The following is a 17,221-nucleotide window of genomic DNA, read 5'->3' as shown; positions in this document are numbered from 1 at the left end:
GGAATGAAGGGAAAGTAATAGTTCCGTGTTGGTAGTATATAGGCTTAGCTGGAAGCATGGGCCATTCTGATGTGGATATATCCTTTCTACTAGATGACACTGAGGAAGTTAGGTCAAGAGCTTGGCTGTAGTTCCCTAAATATTTTCTTGATTCATATCTTTCAGTAACATATTTTAGAATACACTTACCTCAGTAGATCCAGTAAAAGCAATTTTATCTATGCCAACATGAGAAGCTATTGCTGCACCAACAATTGGACCAAATCCTGGCAAAATATTGACTACTCCTGGTGGAAAGCCAGCCTATCAAAACAGAATGAGAGGAAACATAGCTTGTGAAAACTTGACGAAGCGAATTATACCAGATACACTCTGGTAGTTCTTCAACTGTAAAGAGAGATGGAGACATTATTCCTGTCAATTATTCTTACCTCCTTGATGAGGGCTCCCATATAGAGAGCACTGAGTGGTGTTTGCTCTGCTGGTTTAATAACTACTGTATTGCCACAACACAGAGCTGGAGCAATCTTCCACGCAAACATCAGCAGGGGGAAGTTCCACTGCAGGAAAAAATAAAAGATAGATGGAAAATATTGCAGTGGTGCTTTGTTTGTGAGATGTCAAGCTGCTACCTCACTGATTTCTCAGGCTTATCCTCAACATAAATCTTGCCCAGGACAAAGCAAGGATTTTTTAATTACCCCCATTAAGAACGAGGTGACACTGCCCTTTGAATTCTTCTTTCTCTTCTGTTCAAAGAATTATAACCCTTGCCCCCAATCTTCACAAAAGGATTTTGTGTTATCTGTTATTTTTCTATTCACAGCTTTTAATTTCATTTAATATTTTGTCATTGGCATGTCTTCTATTTTTTAACTCTTGAGGACAAATACTTCCTGCTTCTGTTGTCCTGAGAAAAAAACTATTTGCTTGCCAACACTAAAGATTTTTTAACGTAGGACTCTAATCCTTGAGCACTTGAAGAAATACTTAACCTTTGATGGCATTTGACAATGCCCCCCCCCAATTCTTCTGCTGTGTCAGTACAGTTTTATTGCTCCCTATGGCATTTGTATTAAAACTTGTTCTTGTGCAATTGATATGAAATACAGACAACAAATTGGACAAAATTATCTCCTGGTGTTAATTTGTGCAACTCCACTGTCTTCAGCTTCAGTTTACTGTAGCAGAAGATTTGGCCCAGTATACTTGTTCTGATGGGCCAAATAGTTAAGGTTCTCTATAGCAGCTGTCATCCTAGATGTCTGGTATCCTGCAAACATTCAGACTTACTAGAGCAATCCCACTGCTTTCAGCTGAAATGTGGAGGTGAGTAAAGTTACTCACATCTCCATTTATAGGAATGGTCTCAGGGATGTAACTAATAATCTAACTTGGAAAGAAAATAGAAAAGTATCAGTCACAAGGAATCAACCACTAGCTAGAAGGTGTTACTGCCTGAAGCATATCAGCTGCCACTCTCATAGACCTCTCTCTAGCCCCTGGCAAGCTTGAAAAAATACACAAATGTCTTTCCTTCACTGAACACCCTATTTCTTTCCCCCTTAGTTGTTTATAAACTTTGGAGACAGAGTGATGTTTTAATTCCATACCCAGCATATAAACCTAGGAGTAAAACTATTGGGCCGACAGCATGCTGACAGCCTACACTTGTGTTGCCTGTTGCAGCCAGAGCTCTGAAGAGTTTATTGTGCAAAATGTGGCAGTGTAAAAATAGGCGTCCATTGTTAGGAACGCAACAAGTTCTTCCCTTATCTTTCCCCTGGAAGGTTCCTCTGTATGTCACTGAAAACAAATACACAACTCTAACCTATTTACATACAGTTTACTTAGCTGGATTGGTTTGGACTGTGCTGCCGTGTCTATTTTAGGGCCAGATCCTGGCCTGGGATCTACCTACCTACCTGCCTGCCTGACTTTTTCTTTCTTGTTGCAATGCCTGAGGCACTTAAGCTGGAACTCCCTCTAATTGAAAGAGAGAGGAAGGAGTCCCATCACCTGGCCCAAAATGGCCATAGGGAATGCTGCAATGCTGTTGATGAGGGTAAATTTTCACAGGCATCAGATGTGGAGCCGGAAAGGGAGCTTTGCTCTGTGTTAGCTCTCTGTCATTTTATTTTGTAATATATGGCAGGGTTGCCTTGGATAAGGGCCTCCTTCATAGAGTAGCAAATCTAAACCAAACAAATGCATGCTCTTGAATACCTCCTGCCAAGTGCTGAATGCCCTCAGCTCCTAGTGGCATCAGTGGAACTGTTAGTCGAGGGTGTTGAACAGGTCTCAGAAAATGCCTGGTCACATTGGGAACGGGCGCAAAAGCTCTGATCCTGCAAGCATGTCTGCAAATGTGTAACACATGCACACACTGCCATTGAAGCTACTCATTCAACAGAGCTACTCATGTGAATTAAGTTAAGAATGCGCAGGGATGTCTGCAGGAGGGGTGCCTTTGACTGTGAGCTCCTTCCCATGGTTGTCCTAGTTTCTGTAGAGTGCCAAGCACAACAGTCACCTCTCCTCAAAGAAATGAAATAATAATAAATAGTAATAGGAAAAAATGGCTTTCCATTGTTAAGGCAATCTTTTCTGGTTGCTTCTTTTTTACTGGAATCTCTCTGTTGCAAATGCATCCAGGCTATTTAGTGGCTTGTGGTTAACATGAACAAGACAAAAAAACAACAACAACAACAAAATTCAGAGAACATCTTGATTCCTTCCCTGATGCTTTGTAAAGGAAAAGCTTCCACACCATATTTTAATAGCTATACATGAGCCTCCCGCTGAAATTTCTGCCCAAACCAATTAACCAGCACTTTTGAAAACCTAACTTATTCAGCAGTGTTCACGTGCAGCATTCAGCAAGGGTCTGTTGAAGGTGGATATTAGAATGTGAAAAAGTATTACATTTAGTAAAATATTAAGTTTGTCTCTTGTAACAAGAAAAACAAGCCTTTCATGTTTTTAATTATTTTCATGATATTAATTGTAATGACATATCTTCTGGAGTTTCTTCTTCCCTAGCCTTGTAAAAAGAAATGCCAGGAAAAAATAGAATTAAAATACATAACATTCTCCCAGGATCTCGGAGGAGACTGTTAAATCACAGTAAAAACTAAATAAATAAAAAGAGTGCCACAGCAAAGCATCAATTTTCCGTAAGTTGTGTGAACATCCATAACCACTGACAGCATATTAACACTGTGTTTTGCTTTGCTTGTTTTAATCATGAGAATTCTATGACTTGAGAACTTAACTCCTAATAACAGAGCTAAAACCCTATTAGCATGTTCAAATAAGCATTTGCAGGGAGGCTGTTAAAGATATGTCAACAATATGAGCTCAGCTTTTTTCGTAATGGAAAACACACATAGCTGAGGTCCACGTTTTATGTGTCTTTAAAGAGAGCTGGTTCAAATGAAAATAAATATGAGGCGCTAGTAGAGATACTCACAGGGATGATCTGTCCACACACTCCGATGGGTTCATGTCTTGTAAACGTAAAATAATCTCCATCTGAAACAGATGAGCATGGTTACTATCAAGTGCAGTTTGACTTGGCAGAACAAAAAAATAGAGTGGGGAGAAGAAGCTTAAAGGATCGGCCTTTGATGGCAGTAAAAGAAATAAAGAAGTCATTGAAATGTCTTTCGTGAGGCAGCATGGGAAATCTGAGTTCAAGAGCAACCCAATTTTTCTTTCCCAAGAACAAAGGTGTTTAGGCACCTCATACAAAGGTTCGTTGGGAAAGAGTGGATCTATGTGCAATGAAGTTTTAGTGGTGGCCTCAAAGGAAGCTGTTTACTTGCTTTTCCTGATTGCAGCCTAAAAAAAGAGAAGAAAAAGTTAAAGGGGGTAAAATGGCAATTTCCAGTGTAAAGGGATGGATGGAACACAGCAATATAAGAAAGCAGTGCTGGGATTGCCCAGATCCCACTGAAAATAATGGGAGTCTGGTGGAATAGAACAATATAGAAGAAGCCACAATTGGGAACAAAGGATAGAAAACCCTAAAAGCCACTGAAATGGATATACAGCTGAATGCAATTTCTCTACAAAAGACAAGAACCAGAAATAAGTTATGACCACTGTGGTATCACAAAGGACTTGCTAAAAAGGCCTGCATTGGGAGTGGGCCTAAGCAAAAATATGCAGTCAAGTAAAGCTGGCAGGGAAAAGCCAAAGGCAGTAGTAAAACAAGACAAAAGTGAGTGAGAAAGTTTTTATAAACATCAGCCAAAGAGGGAAGATAATGAATGTGGAGGGGGACAATGTCTCTGCTGATTCTGAAATGATGGAGCTAAAGAACTGCTTTCTGACTTGTCTTTAGCTGGGTAAAAATACCAGAGGGATGATGCATAAATAAAGACCTTGTAATTGAAGAGACAGAAAAGAAAAGGTACTACATGGAGAAGTGGAACCTACATACAAAAACAGGACTCTTAAGGGAATTACCTAATTAACTTTCTGAATCACCAGCAAGTATTATTTTTAAGCCCCAAAGAACTAAGATGTGGTAGGTACTAGTAGCCTACAATAAAGACTCACATAGGGAGTTTCTCTTTTTTAGCAAAATAAGTGTAGTTCACAGAGTCATCCCAGGCAAATTCATGAAGAAAGCAGAAGCCTGATGGCATCCTGACTTGGGGTCAGATCTGTGTTTTGCAAGCTCCCTTTCACAGGGCCTTGCTTGGGGCTACACTTCTCTGGCGCTGTACAGTTAACCCAGGTGATTGGCACATTAGGACTGAGTAGCTGGGTGGGTCCAAACCAGATTACTGAATCCTCAATGATCCTGCACCTGTGTCTAGGAGCAGATCCCCTCCTCCTTTGCAGCAGAGCACTCTTGGATTCTTTCCCATTCAGTTGTATCAACTACAAGAAAATGGTGTCTGCTCTGGAGGAACTATGGGAGGGCAAATGAGGAATGATTTACCCTACATTCTAGTGCAAAGTGGGAGTTGAAGCCTGGGTTAATGCCACTCTTGAGCTGGGGACGTTAGCCCTGGGTCAAACCCGTCAAACCCAAGTCAGCTATTTTTCTGTCTGGTGCTAGGGGCCTTAAGACTATGCCTAGGTAAGGCCTGTGTTAACTGCAGTGCAGATAAACCCTGAGAGTGAACTTTTGTCTATAACAGCACATATGTATTTATGCAGGTATACATCTGTTCATACATAGGAATCATTTCCACTAAACATGGGTAAGGTTGGTCAAGTGTACCTAGGCTTAGTCTCAGGGGAAGGACCAAAATCTCAGCACTGAATGCTTATTTCATATCAGACATCTGCTAACAATAAATGGGTTAATCCAGAAAGTTTCCTGGTTTTAAATATAGGCTTCCTCTTAGCTTTGATTAGAAACAAACTTTCTTAGGCTTACATATTTCTGCAAGTCTATTTCATTTGCTTTGTGTAGGGGAAACACAATATAATGGAAACAATACATGAATCAGCTGGGATTTGGCTTCAAAGTGGTAACATTTCCAGGATACCAAAAACACAATGTAAGTATAAAGCAAGAGGCAACAGAGAGAGGGAATGAGAAGAGAAAAGAAGTGGTGCAAAGAGAAAGATAAATAGGAGGAGTGAAAGAGAGAGCATCACATAAGGGTAGAAAAAGGGCTGATCAGTCAGTTTGGTCTGTGTAGGCAAGATCACAGGAAACAAATGGCAAAGAACACAGCAGCAGTTACATGGTAAAATAATCCAAATGCTCTACATGTGCATAACTAAAAGAATAATTAAAATGGTAGTAGAAAATACGGGCCTGCGCTGGGCAACACTGTGCTTCAAGGATCCTTAGCACACTCACAATACTGCTGGGATTCCCAAAGAGCGGGCTGCGGCACACTAGTGCACTACAAGAGCGACAGTGAGTGTGATTAGGCCCTGGCCAGGCCATCCCTGTACAGCTGCATGAGGCTCTGCCTCTGCCTGCCCTGCACGCATGAGGGGCCTGAGCTGTGGTGGCCCAGCACACAGGATTGAGTCCACAGACCAGACCTGGCCGGAGGACTATGAATGAAGTGAGCTGCCAGTTATAATCTGGAAAAAAAAGTGTGCCCCAGGTATCAAATACCAGGACAGTAATGGAGCTTTCCCACCAGCTGAGTTGTGGCCATCCCTCTGTCATTGCTTCATGTCTCAAGTGGCAAAGCTGCAGGGAACCTAAATATGACAGTTAATTTGATTAGTCAGAATGGCATATTCTTTCCTCCATCAGCATTTTTCTGAGTCCTTCCAATCCAAGCCTTCTGCCAGATTCCAGAATAACTGCTCTTTTGATACCTATTTCAAATGTCCATCATGTACAGATGTCACAATTAAGGGGGATTTATGGGGATATTTAATAACAACTCCATCAGCAAACAGTGCAGACTTCAGATTACACAGAGGATTAAGGTACAGTTGGAAATACCAAAGGCATATCTGTGGACTGCCTGCTGCACACCATAAAACAAAAGCATAATAATGAAGTTTGGTGAAGTGAGTCATTTTAACTAAACAACGAACACTAAAAGGCTCAAATCGTCTCTGCTCCAAAACTGAACCAGACAACAATTACATTTTTACAGTTTTAATATACACTTATAAAACCCACAATAATGAAAATGCTGCTACTTAGAGATGGTATAAAAAGGTGCTAATGCTGTTTATGATGCTTGTTAGGATTCTCACTCACTCTCCCCAGCACTCTCCTAGTAGCTGTCAGCAGGCAGGAGGCTGCCTGAATGCAGTCTGTATATCTGACACCCACCACAAGGTGACTGAAAGACGTTCCATCTGTGCCAGACATGAAGATCCAGACTTTCATCTCAACAGAGCCCAAACTTTTCTGCAATGGCTTCAAGAGTGTGATCTGTTGTCATTTGAGACAGCTTATTCTGCATCCCTGTAGGAGGGAAAATTTTCTGTCTACTGTCTTAAGCTGTCCATCTTGAAGAACAAGCCTCTCCTGGGGAACCTCTTTAAATCTGCTAAATTATCCATTACAACCAATACAGAGCCTAACCTGTTGCACTGGAGCTTTGGTTAAACATTTTTTTGCACACTTAGCTCAGATCCAGGGTTGGTGAAAACACAGGTCAGATTCTTAGGACAGCTATAAAATCCAAAAGCAGCATCCCTATTAGCCAATTCCAAGACTATTATGAATTATTTTATTGAAAGATAATATAGAAAGTTACCCTGCTAACTGAGGAGTTGGCAGGAGGATATAAAATTTTGCAACCAAGCCATGTACCCAAGTCAGAAGTGACTGAAAGCTGGTGTTGCTGATGGCTGTTCATGTAAGAAAGAGGTCTCCTTCTTGATCTCAGCTGACAGGTCCCTGTGTCAAAAAGTTCACCCTCTCATTCATTATTCATTAATGCTTTGTGTAATAAGCAAAGGAACTGAAGATCAAATGGGTGACAGAGGGCTTCCCTGTGAGCCTCTTACTCATGTGAGTGGGCGCTGGCAAGTCATCCTTTTGATTTTAAATAGGCTGACTTGCAAAAATGTATCTTATCAGCACGAATAAGGGGCATGAACTTCTGCCTTCCACCTAGAATTTGTACCTGCAGGTAAAGAGTGAGGCATGCAGGTGACAGTGGGAGAAGCCTACACTGTGGCAGACCCATGAAACAGATAGGGAAAACCCGGCTGCTAGTCTGATCCCCTATCTGTATTTTTCTATCAAATTGTTAAGGTGACTCTAGAAAAGGAAATGCCCAAAGAGCATTTTTCACATTTTCTTATCTTAAATGAAAAAATATGTTTGTTTATTTTTTAATATCCTCAGCTGATGTAGACTCGTACTGACTCAGTTTGCTGACTTGAATACCTGTGCTCTAGGCTGTAGGAGCTGGGGACTTGGGTCCAGAGATTTTTAAGATTTTTTAATTGTCCATTTGGAAAACCGCATTTGTAACCAGGGAACTTCACTTTAGTCTGAGAGTGTTTGCCAGAGAGGTGTTTTACCAGCTCCCTCCCAGGAGTCAAACAGTGCCCTGGTATTAAATTTTGTTACGAATGCTTGTGTGGGGATTCCAGTATGTAGTCAGGTGGCTCATGAAGTGGCACATCCCAAAAATTAAGAAACAGAGATGAGAAATTCAGATCTGGATATTGGTCTTGCAAGTCCTGATCTGTCCTGTGCTCTGTCTATCATTGCACTTTGGACTGCAATAGATTTATTAATGTTATAGATTTTAGCTAGGCCTGGTTCTGCTTTTATCAAAATCAATAGTGTTTTTGCAAACAAGAGTAAAGGGCAGTATGGGGCCTTAAAAATCCTAAAATCAAAACAAATATGAATATGAAAGACATTCCTCCTCTTCTCTCTACCCTGTGCCTCTCATTGGCCTGTGCCCACTTTAGAGTAAAAACCTCTTGTCAGAATAGACAAAGGATGGTAATGTCTTTAACCAAGAGAGATTTAATAAGGGGCTTGTTTTCACTTTTGTTCCTATATCCAGCTTCCATTGACAAGCAACTGTCTGTAAACAGTCAGAAGCTTTACCTGGATGCAGTTCTAAAACTGAGTTTACAGCATAAAACTGGAGTAATATAGAGGTGAATCAGGCAAAGGGGTGGAATTTCTTACTCCTTTAAAAGAACCAAACTGCACTTTCAAAACCGGGGCACCCAGCCACGTGCTACAGCCCATGTTTGCACAAGAGTCTTGATACCAGAACCTTTGCCAGCAATCATGGTTTGTACTTAGGAAGGTTGCTGAAAACTGGGCCCCAACAACTTAAACCACCTCCCTACCAAATTCCAATTTTCAGTTGCTATCCTGCTTTACTTGTTTGCATGCTAAGTACTGGAATAAGCAATCCTGAACTGGCAATGTCTCTTATTGACTTGACTTGTCTTCTGTAGTCCTGCTAGGCTCATAAGTGAGAAAGAAGCATTTGCTGACAAGGGAAGGAGGGATTATGGAACAAGAAATTTGCTGAATATATGAATTTATGGTAGTTTCTGAGCTTTTGCTTGTGTAAATTTAAAGTCCAAGCAGCACACAAAGGATTTATGAATCTCAGCCTAATTGGCAGTGAAAATCATCTTCAGCCTTTAAAGCAAAGCACAAACCAGAGGTATTTGCAGTGTAATTTTTTTATAAAAATGTACCAGTTCCCTTACATCTGGTTTAATGGTTTCATTTGTTAGCATTAACTACGTTAAACTAAATACCAGTCTGAAGAATAAATTAGAATTCAGTTAGAATGGCATGATCTGTTCTTCCTTCTAAATTGTAGTGGCCAATTTTTTAAAAGAGCTCAGCACACAATAGCTCTTATGCAACAGCCGTCAGGGGCTCGGGGTTCTCCCACCCTCCTGGCTGCTGCTTCCTGCCCTCGTGCCAGGGGCTGGGGCAGTGTGACACCTAGCAGGGAACTCAGGATGAGTTTGAGCTGAGCCACACATGGTGGGGAGATGAGAGCTGCATGCAGGGCATGGCTGGTGCAGTGTGGGGAGAAGCAGGCTGGTGTATAGGTGAAAATCACTCCCACTTGCCCATGTGGTGCAGCAGTGTGAGGGGAGAGGTTTTGGTGCAGTGGTGTGGGGGGAAGGTGCTCACCTGGGCACACAGAGCACTAAGGGAGGAGTGTCCACAAGGCCCAGTGTCCCATGGCTTGCCTGGCATGACCCGTGTTGTGTGGCCCCTGCTGGTGTGGCCCCCAGGGCATTTGGCCTCCCCTGGAGGCTTAGAAGCTGGGCAACCCTGACACAGGAAATACTATGACCATGATGGCAGAAGGGAAATACCCTGACCAAGGTAATGTAATTAAAATGGCACTGTGTAGTGGAGGGTTGCACCCTTGTCTGCCTGCAGACAGGAGTACTTATGACAGCCTCATAGTTAGCTTCCCGCTGGCCAGCTTCCAGTGGGAGGATCTCGGCTACAAACCAACTTTATGGAAATGGGGGACTCCTCCCTAGCTTGCTCCTGCAGTCATACGGCTGAGGGCAAGTGAAACTTGGGGGCATTCGAACCCCAGGCCTCTGGGGTTGGGCCTGCATGTAGGATGCCCGCCATGGGATTTGGAAACATCTGAAGCCCTAGGCAGGGGTGGAGGATGCTTAATAGGGCCGCATATCATTTTTGAATGACTCATGGATTTGGAATTGATTTGGATGATTTGACTTTGGACATAAAAATTTTTCCTTAAAAATAAAAAATTTTAAATACTGCCCCTGCCCCCTCTGCATTTTTCTCTTTTTGTATGGTTCCCCGGTCTCTCAATTATGTGAAATATATAGTGCTCACTGGACACAGACTCCATGTGTCAAACTGAGAAGAGTCCACAGCATAAATGTCAGGGCCTTTCATCATTTTTAAATAAACATGTTAGTGTTGCTTTGGAAAAGGATCAACCCCTTCCAGAAATTTATGAGAGGAATTAGGATTTTTGATTATGTAGGTAAAAGATAAGTACCATTATTTGAACCACTGCGGGTGCAGAAAGTAATTTTCTGCTACCACGCACCATTTTGCATAACTACAAGAGTTGGTACATTCAGTCAAGATTGCAAAGTAGTGTGTTTTCAATGGAAAATGACCATAAGTCTTGGTGAAAGATCTGGAAGGGGAGGGAAAGGGAGGACAGGGCTGACAGCTAAAAAGAAAAGCTAAGAAAACACTGCTATTTTTTCTTATCTTTACCAAAATATATCCAGCAGTCTTTTTTCTTGTACATGTAACTAAACCTTAATTCCACTGCACACCAGAAGGAAGAAAGTGTTGAAGCACAAAGTACTTTATATTTATGGGTGTTTCTCTATAACAAAATTACAAACTCTTTCAAAGCACATGTGGATCTTAAGTCACAACTAATTTGATAGTCCCATCCAAGTCCAGGTGGGCCACTAACAGTTCATACTTTAAACCATGTAGGGTGTACCTATGTGTGCAATTAATATGACTGAATATACTCTGGCTCAATTTGAGCTGGAGTAAACTAATCTAAACATCTGCGAGATACCACTTGTATCTGACGGAACTACCTGGAAGTGTAGTAAATTAGTCACTGCACTCTAATTGCCATGCATGTGCAGATAGAGACGTTTTACTGTGCAGCAAATTAATCTGCTGCACAGTAAAGCATCTTGTGTAGTAGCGTAATATAGCACAACTAAGACTATAAGGTGGAAAAAGCAGGGAGGTAGAGCTCAAAATTAGTTCTAGTGGCAGAGCTGTATAAAGGATCATGCACAGAATTTGCCCAAATCGTGCCTGCCTTTTGGCAGCACTCTTATTTTAAAATGTTCCAAAGCACTTCATAAAGGATGTAAAATATCAGCCTTAAACTGCAGTATCTATCTCTACTGTACTGTATGCACATACATAGCAGTCAAATGGATATGCATATGAGCTTTCTACTTAGCTCCATTAAAGAAAAATATTAAATAACCTAGACAATTTTCTGCTAGGTTAATCCTGTACCCAGCAACATATTATGAATCACTTTTCCAAGTAGTCCAAGTAGTATGGCTTCTTCTACCTGCCCTGGGAGGGGATTCTTTCAGAAAGAGGTCCTGTAGGCTCCCTACATGTTTGTAGGTATGTATTGTATATATAATACAAAAGGAGAATCGGATTGTGGCTCTTTGAACTCCACTTACCTACAGGAATGGTCATTCCATGAATCTTATCTGCCCAACCTGCATAATACCGCAAGGTTTTTATGACTCCTTGAAGATCTACGTAGAAAGCCTGAAGAAAGGGTTTGCCACTGTTCAACGATTCCATGGTCTGGAGGACAAGAAAGTGAAGAGCGTATGAGCAAAGGAGCACATTTAAGTTACATACATTTTTGTATTCACTATTCAAGTGCTCAAATACTGACACTAATGGTCTTCCCTGGTACAGTCACATACCAGAAGCTTCAGCTATTAAAACCCCCTTTTTGATACTACTTTGTATGGGAGTTGTAACACTTAGGGGGAAAAATGTTTAGCATTATCCGGGGGGGGGAAGAGATGTTGATATTTCTATTGATCTGAAACAGGCAGAATTTTTCTTGAAAAGTCCCTAAAATCGCTACAACAGTGAAGTGCGTGCGTGCGTGCGTGTGTGTTTGGACATAGTAGTCACTGTGTTTGGTCCAGATATATAAATACAAAATTGCTTTAATCAGAGGCCAAGATAAAACTGCCTGGCAAACTAGGTTCTGTTATGTTAATGATAACAGCTGAGCAAGGACTTCTTGTAACCCTATATTAACAATCTGAATCCATAAAGAGAAGAATGGACATATCCCTCTGTATATAATTGATGTGAATATAAAATTTTCTCTATATAGTTGCCAAGACCCCTGCTGAGGGCTGAGATATCTATAGTGTACAGCCAGTTTATTTATTACCATCAAATAAACAAACTCTCCTCTAGGGAAGCTCATAATTTAACAAGCTAAAGACCTTATTTTCAAGTCAATATTCCTACTAATAACAGTATCTTATAAGATATCCTCTTAAGAGTCTCAGATCGCTTAATGAAAAGAATCCAATAAATTTTGTTAGACATTGAGTAGCTTAGCCAATTTTTAATGGTTATCTAATAGAAATTGTTACAAATGGGTTAATGGCATACAACATAGAAGGAGTACTACATAAATATATACAGACCAAAATTTAATTCACAGAACAATAAGGGCCTAATACTACACTGACTTACATCCAAAATTAAGTTAGTGGCGTTGCATGCAGTGCAATTCAGCAAAGCATTTGGCTCTAGAAATACAAATCAAATGACAGGCAAGTAAACTTGATTTGCTGTGCACTTCCTTCTCCCTGCGGTGATTTTATAGCATTCACTGGCGGTTAGATGATTTAAGTATTGACAAAGCTGGAATTAAGATGTTCACCGGCTTAGTTCAAAGCAGCTGACATGCAGAAAACATCATTAACAATACTGCAGTGTATATGCTTTACTTATGTGGTAAAAAAGCACAGTTTTTAAAATTTAGATGACTGGTTCTGCACTGCATAGCATTTCCTCTGCCAATTCATTAATTACAGCACAATTTGTGTTAGGCACTTTTCCATTTTATTTTAGAATATTGAGCAAAAATATTAATACACATAAGTGCACATATGTATACATACACATACTCAATCTGAAGCCCATCTGAGTTCATGCAAAGACTTGACATTGACACAGATGGGCTTTGGATCAGGCCCTGTCTAGCATATTTGGAAATATTAGCCAATCTGATTTCAGTTTCCACATCTGAGAACTCTGCTCTCAACGGATAACTCTTGATTTTTCCCTTGCTTCACTTACAGCAAGAATTGCCCTGTCTCTTTCAACCAAATCTGCCAGCTTATCCAAGAGATGGCCTCTTTCAGATGCATCCATTCTCCTCCACACTGAGCCTAGAGAGAAAGCAAGGCGTGCTGCCCTCACCGCTTTGTCTGTATCAACCTGTCAAGGAGGAATGAAAAACAGAGCACTGAGATGAACACCAAGAAAGAATTAGTTGGCATCTGAAATTTCCTAACAAACATACAATATATCATAATCGCACCGTGGCAGGGTAGGGTTAATGAAAGATTAGCAATGGTATTCTGGAGCAGAGCCATAGTAGCTGTTGGTTTTGGCCTGTTGAACATTTTTTTAACATCTTATAAGGACATTTTACCTTGTCAGCTTCCTGGATCTCACAGATCTGCTCTCCTGTGGCTGGGTTATACACAGGGAATATTCTCCCACTTTCAGAATTTTGCCACTCATTATTTATGAAAATCTAAAAAAAAAGAGGGAAAAAAGGCACTTAAAACCTCTGGATCATTGTGTATGAATGAGGAACTCAGGGTTTCCTCTGAAAAGCTTTAGTGATATGTGGAGGCTTTATTCATCTGAGATTCTCACTGAAGTCCTGGTAAAGGTTTGCAGAGCCTGGTCTCGAAGTACTGTACTTGACTAAAACATTACAGTGTATTCATGAGTTAAAATTAAGGTTCTGATCCAGTTAGTGGTAGTTTTGCTAAAGAAGCTGGATCAAGCCCTAAAAAACTTAGCTGAAACTGAAATTTGATTCAAATGTACACATAACCAAATCAGAGAAAAGCCGTGAAACTGCCAGGGTGACAGCAAGGCTTTGGCTTCATTACCAAAACATTCTTTGTAGTAAATGAACATTTTGCCCCTGAAATTCCCCAGTCTGTATCCAGTCTTAACTATTGGAGCCCCCCACCCCCATCCAAAGTCAGGTGATTATATCTAAAACTTGCTGCACAAAATGAAATGCATCATTTATCTGCATGGAACAATGCAAATGATTGTTATGTCCTGTCAGTGATGATTACATTTTAATTATAATTAACTTCAGTACACCTGATCAGCTGCTATTTTGGCAAAGGTAATGTTATTTTTGCCTGCTGGGAGAAGGAAGTGCACAGCAAATCAAGTTTACTTGCCTGTCATTTATATTGGTAGCCACTTAAATAATCAAATTTCTTCTATATATCTCTGGAGAACAAAATGCACATTTTTACTGGGTAAATTGATGTCACCCTAAAAGAAAAGGGTGAATGGTGTCATCAGTGTTCAGCCTCTTTCTCATCCTGAAAATCTTTTTGAGACAAAGAGTGGAAGTTTTCAGAGAAAGCCAGGCACCACATCGGTTCCTAGGAGTCCACAGCTCAATGTTCTCTTATTGTATTCCATGAAATACAACTTAAACTCCTAGGGAGAAGTCCTGGCCTCACTGTAGTCAAGAGGAGCTTTATCACTGACTTCACTGGGGCCAGGAGTTCACTCCTAGACAGGAGCAAAAGAAGGAATGTTCATAGTCCTTTTCTTGAATGCAGTTTAAGTTGTGTTTATAGGGATAGGGGACTGCTCTCCAGCTAAAACAAAAAAAGCCCCCTACAAGCCCTGAGATTCTAGTCTTGCAAGACGCTAAGTGACAGGAGTCAAAGGAAGCTGAGGAGCTTCCACATAATATGACATTTAAATATGACATTAGTACTTCACTACACACAGAGATCAAGCCTGGGAAGTGCCAGTTCCCCATCTACTGAATAAGAAGCCGTTCAACACCATGTGTGATCAGCTGCAAATTTACAGGCTAAGGCATTTTCTGTTGTAGACATCACTGCTGTAGTGGGTGATTATAGCCACATGTTCCCTTTACCTTGAGATTTTTTAATGATGGGGTCTATTGGGATGTTGGGAAGCCAGATAGTGGCTCACTGTTATGGAGAAGCACACAGAACTACTCATTCCATATAAAGAGCCAAATATAATTGTAGTATGATATTCCACCCAGGGCCCTCCTACTTCCCAAGGTCACAATGCAATGCCAAAGCAGATGAAGAGGTTGTGGAGCCATGCTGTCCCACCTGAGCTAACCCAGAGCAGTACAGACATGCAGAGGAGAGCCTGCTACTCTAGTGAGGATAGAGGATTTCCAGTTAAGCACCTTGGGTATGATGTGACACTGCACATAGGCAGGGCACTCTGTACAACCTGGCTCTGAATAGGGCACTCAAAATTTGGCCTTGAGTCACTCTAGAGAATATCCAAACATTTGATTTAATTTAGAAAACTGCATGATTCAAAATATGTGGGACATCCCACTTGGCTAGAATGTGGCCAGTTCCCTGGAGCTGCCCCACTGCTGTCCCACCACTTAAAATGCAAAATTACAGTAAAGTGACTTTGGCACTGAAGTCAGGTTGAAATCATGAGTTTCAACAAGTTTTCACTTGAAAACAGTCAATTTTGCACACAAACTCCACAGCCCCTGATATTCTTTATGAGAACTGCCCTGTTCTCACTGGAGAAATTCATGCATTTGGTGAAAATTGGCTTTTTTTTTTTTAGTTCATACACACACAACATGAATTCAGGACAAATATTTCATGCCCTTCTACTCTCCTTACAGATCAGTTGTCAGTAACTGCTGTGCTTTCTGGGACATAACTTGTACTTCTATTTTAAACAAAATTAACATTGTGAACTTGTATAAGCAAATGCCATGAGATAAGTCATTGCCTTCAATTACTGGCCACTGCACTACAAGAGACCATGCTCTGGATTCTTTGGTCCCAGACTACAGGGAAAGGATCACTGTCACAATGACAGGCCATCGTAACTCTGCTGTGGACATTTCACCCACAGATTAAAGGTAAAGGAAGATGGCTTGAGCTGAATTACCTGACAGAGGCCATGCCCAGATGATGGAGCTGTACAGATTTTTGCAGAAAAACCTTCTGTGAGAACGCCATTGTCGTACTTATCACAGCATGCCTTGGGCTTTGAATTTTGGTGAAACTCACATGGTAACGTATTCATGTGTAAGTCTAGACTTTACTGTACAAAGAACAGTAATATACGACTGCAGATCTGCTGCTGAATTAGCTTCTATTAGAAAAAGGCTAAGTCTAATGATCAAATGATTCAGAGCCAGGAACGCCTCAGTTCTTACAGTGACTCTCACACTCTCTGTCTCTTTGGCCTTGGGCAAGTCATTTTGCTTCTTGCCTCCTTTTCCCTATCTGCAAAGTGTGGCTAGCAACACTAAGCTGCCTCTAGGATAGTAAGGAGTAAACTTATAATGTTTGTAACTCTGTGCAAAAGCCTCAGCTTTGTCTCTTATCACTGAATCACTGAACAGTGAGAAATAAAAATCACAAGCATATTTATGCTTTTCATCTGCATGGAACTGCAAGAGTCAGCAAATAAGCAGATAGAAGAAAAGGTAAAAAAGTGTGCAAACAATGTCTTAAGAAGAAAGGAAAGGTGAAAGAGTTGTTTTAATGAAAAAGGAGACTAGAAAATATATTACGATGTATAGAAAACTCAGTCAGAAGACAGAGAGGAGGCACTGAAACTCAGAAATAAATAAAGGCCCTGCAAAAGAAAGGAAAGGAGAATGCAAAGGCAGTGTTGTGGGCCTGATAATTTTTAAAGCAGAGGCTGCATACCCTTTTCAGCATGTAAATATTAATTGTGCACAGAAAGGGCCAGTGCAGTAGGAGGATTTGTGCGTAGGTTGCTTGGATTGGGCCCTGAGAGGTAATGTTATGCTTTAGAAAAGTCCTATTATGAAAATGTCACAGAGACTTTACCCACATGTTTTGTATCCACAGGAGCATTTGGCAGAGAATGGGCTGAGCCCCAACTAAAGCCCTCATCTACCTGCCCTTTGACCCAGCAGGGTATCTTTCCTCAAACCAAGAACCAAGCAATCTCCTTTTCCCAGGTAAG

General features: G+C 40.9%; 1 protein-coding gene across 2 annotated transcripts in view; it reads right to left on the bottom strand.

The window, feature by feature from the left end:
* Positions 1-16,407, bottom strand: part of ALDH1A2 (aldehyde dehydrogenase 1 family member A2) — a 43,924-nt gene extending 27,517 nt beyond the window's left edge. Inside the window, exons 1-6 of one of the 2 annotated variants that reach the window (XM_025210551.1) lie at positions 13,647-16,407; positions 13,289-13,429; positions 11,629-11,758; positions 3,473-3,534; positions 432-560; positions 190-303 (exon numbers count right to left, since the gene is read on the bottom strand). In XM_025210551.1, the coding sequence (XP_025066336.1) occupies positions 190-303; positions 432-560; positions 3,473-3,534; positions 11,629-11,758; positions 13,289-13,363 (510 nt within the window). In that variant the 5' untranslated portion in view covers positions 13,364-13,429; positions 13,647-16,407. The remainder of the gene's footprint in view (positions 1-189; positions 304-431; positions 561-3,472; positions 3,535-11,628; positions 11,759-13,288; positions 13,430-13,646) is intronic. The other variant, XM_006029090.3, reaches the window with a different exon arrangement.
* Between the last annotated feature and the right edge of the window lie 814 nt (positions 16,408-17,221).

The sequence above is a fragment of the Alligator sinensis genome, unplaced genomic scaffold (genome assembly GCF_000455745.1).
Source record: "Alligator sinensis unplaced genomic scaffold, ASM45574v1 scaffold311_1, whole genome shotgun sequence".
Lineage (NCBI taxonomy): Eukaryota > Metazoa > Chordata > Crocodylia > Alligatoridae > Alligator > Alligator sinensis.
The sequence above is the reverse complement of the archived record's forward strand: the minus strand, read 5'-3'. Positions and strand labels throughout refer to the sequence as shown.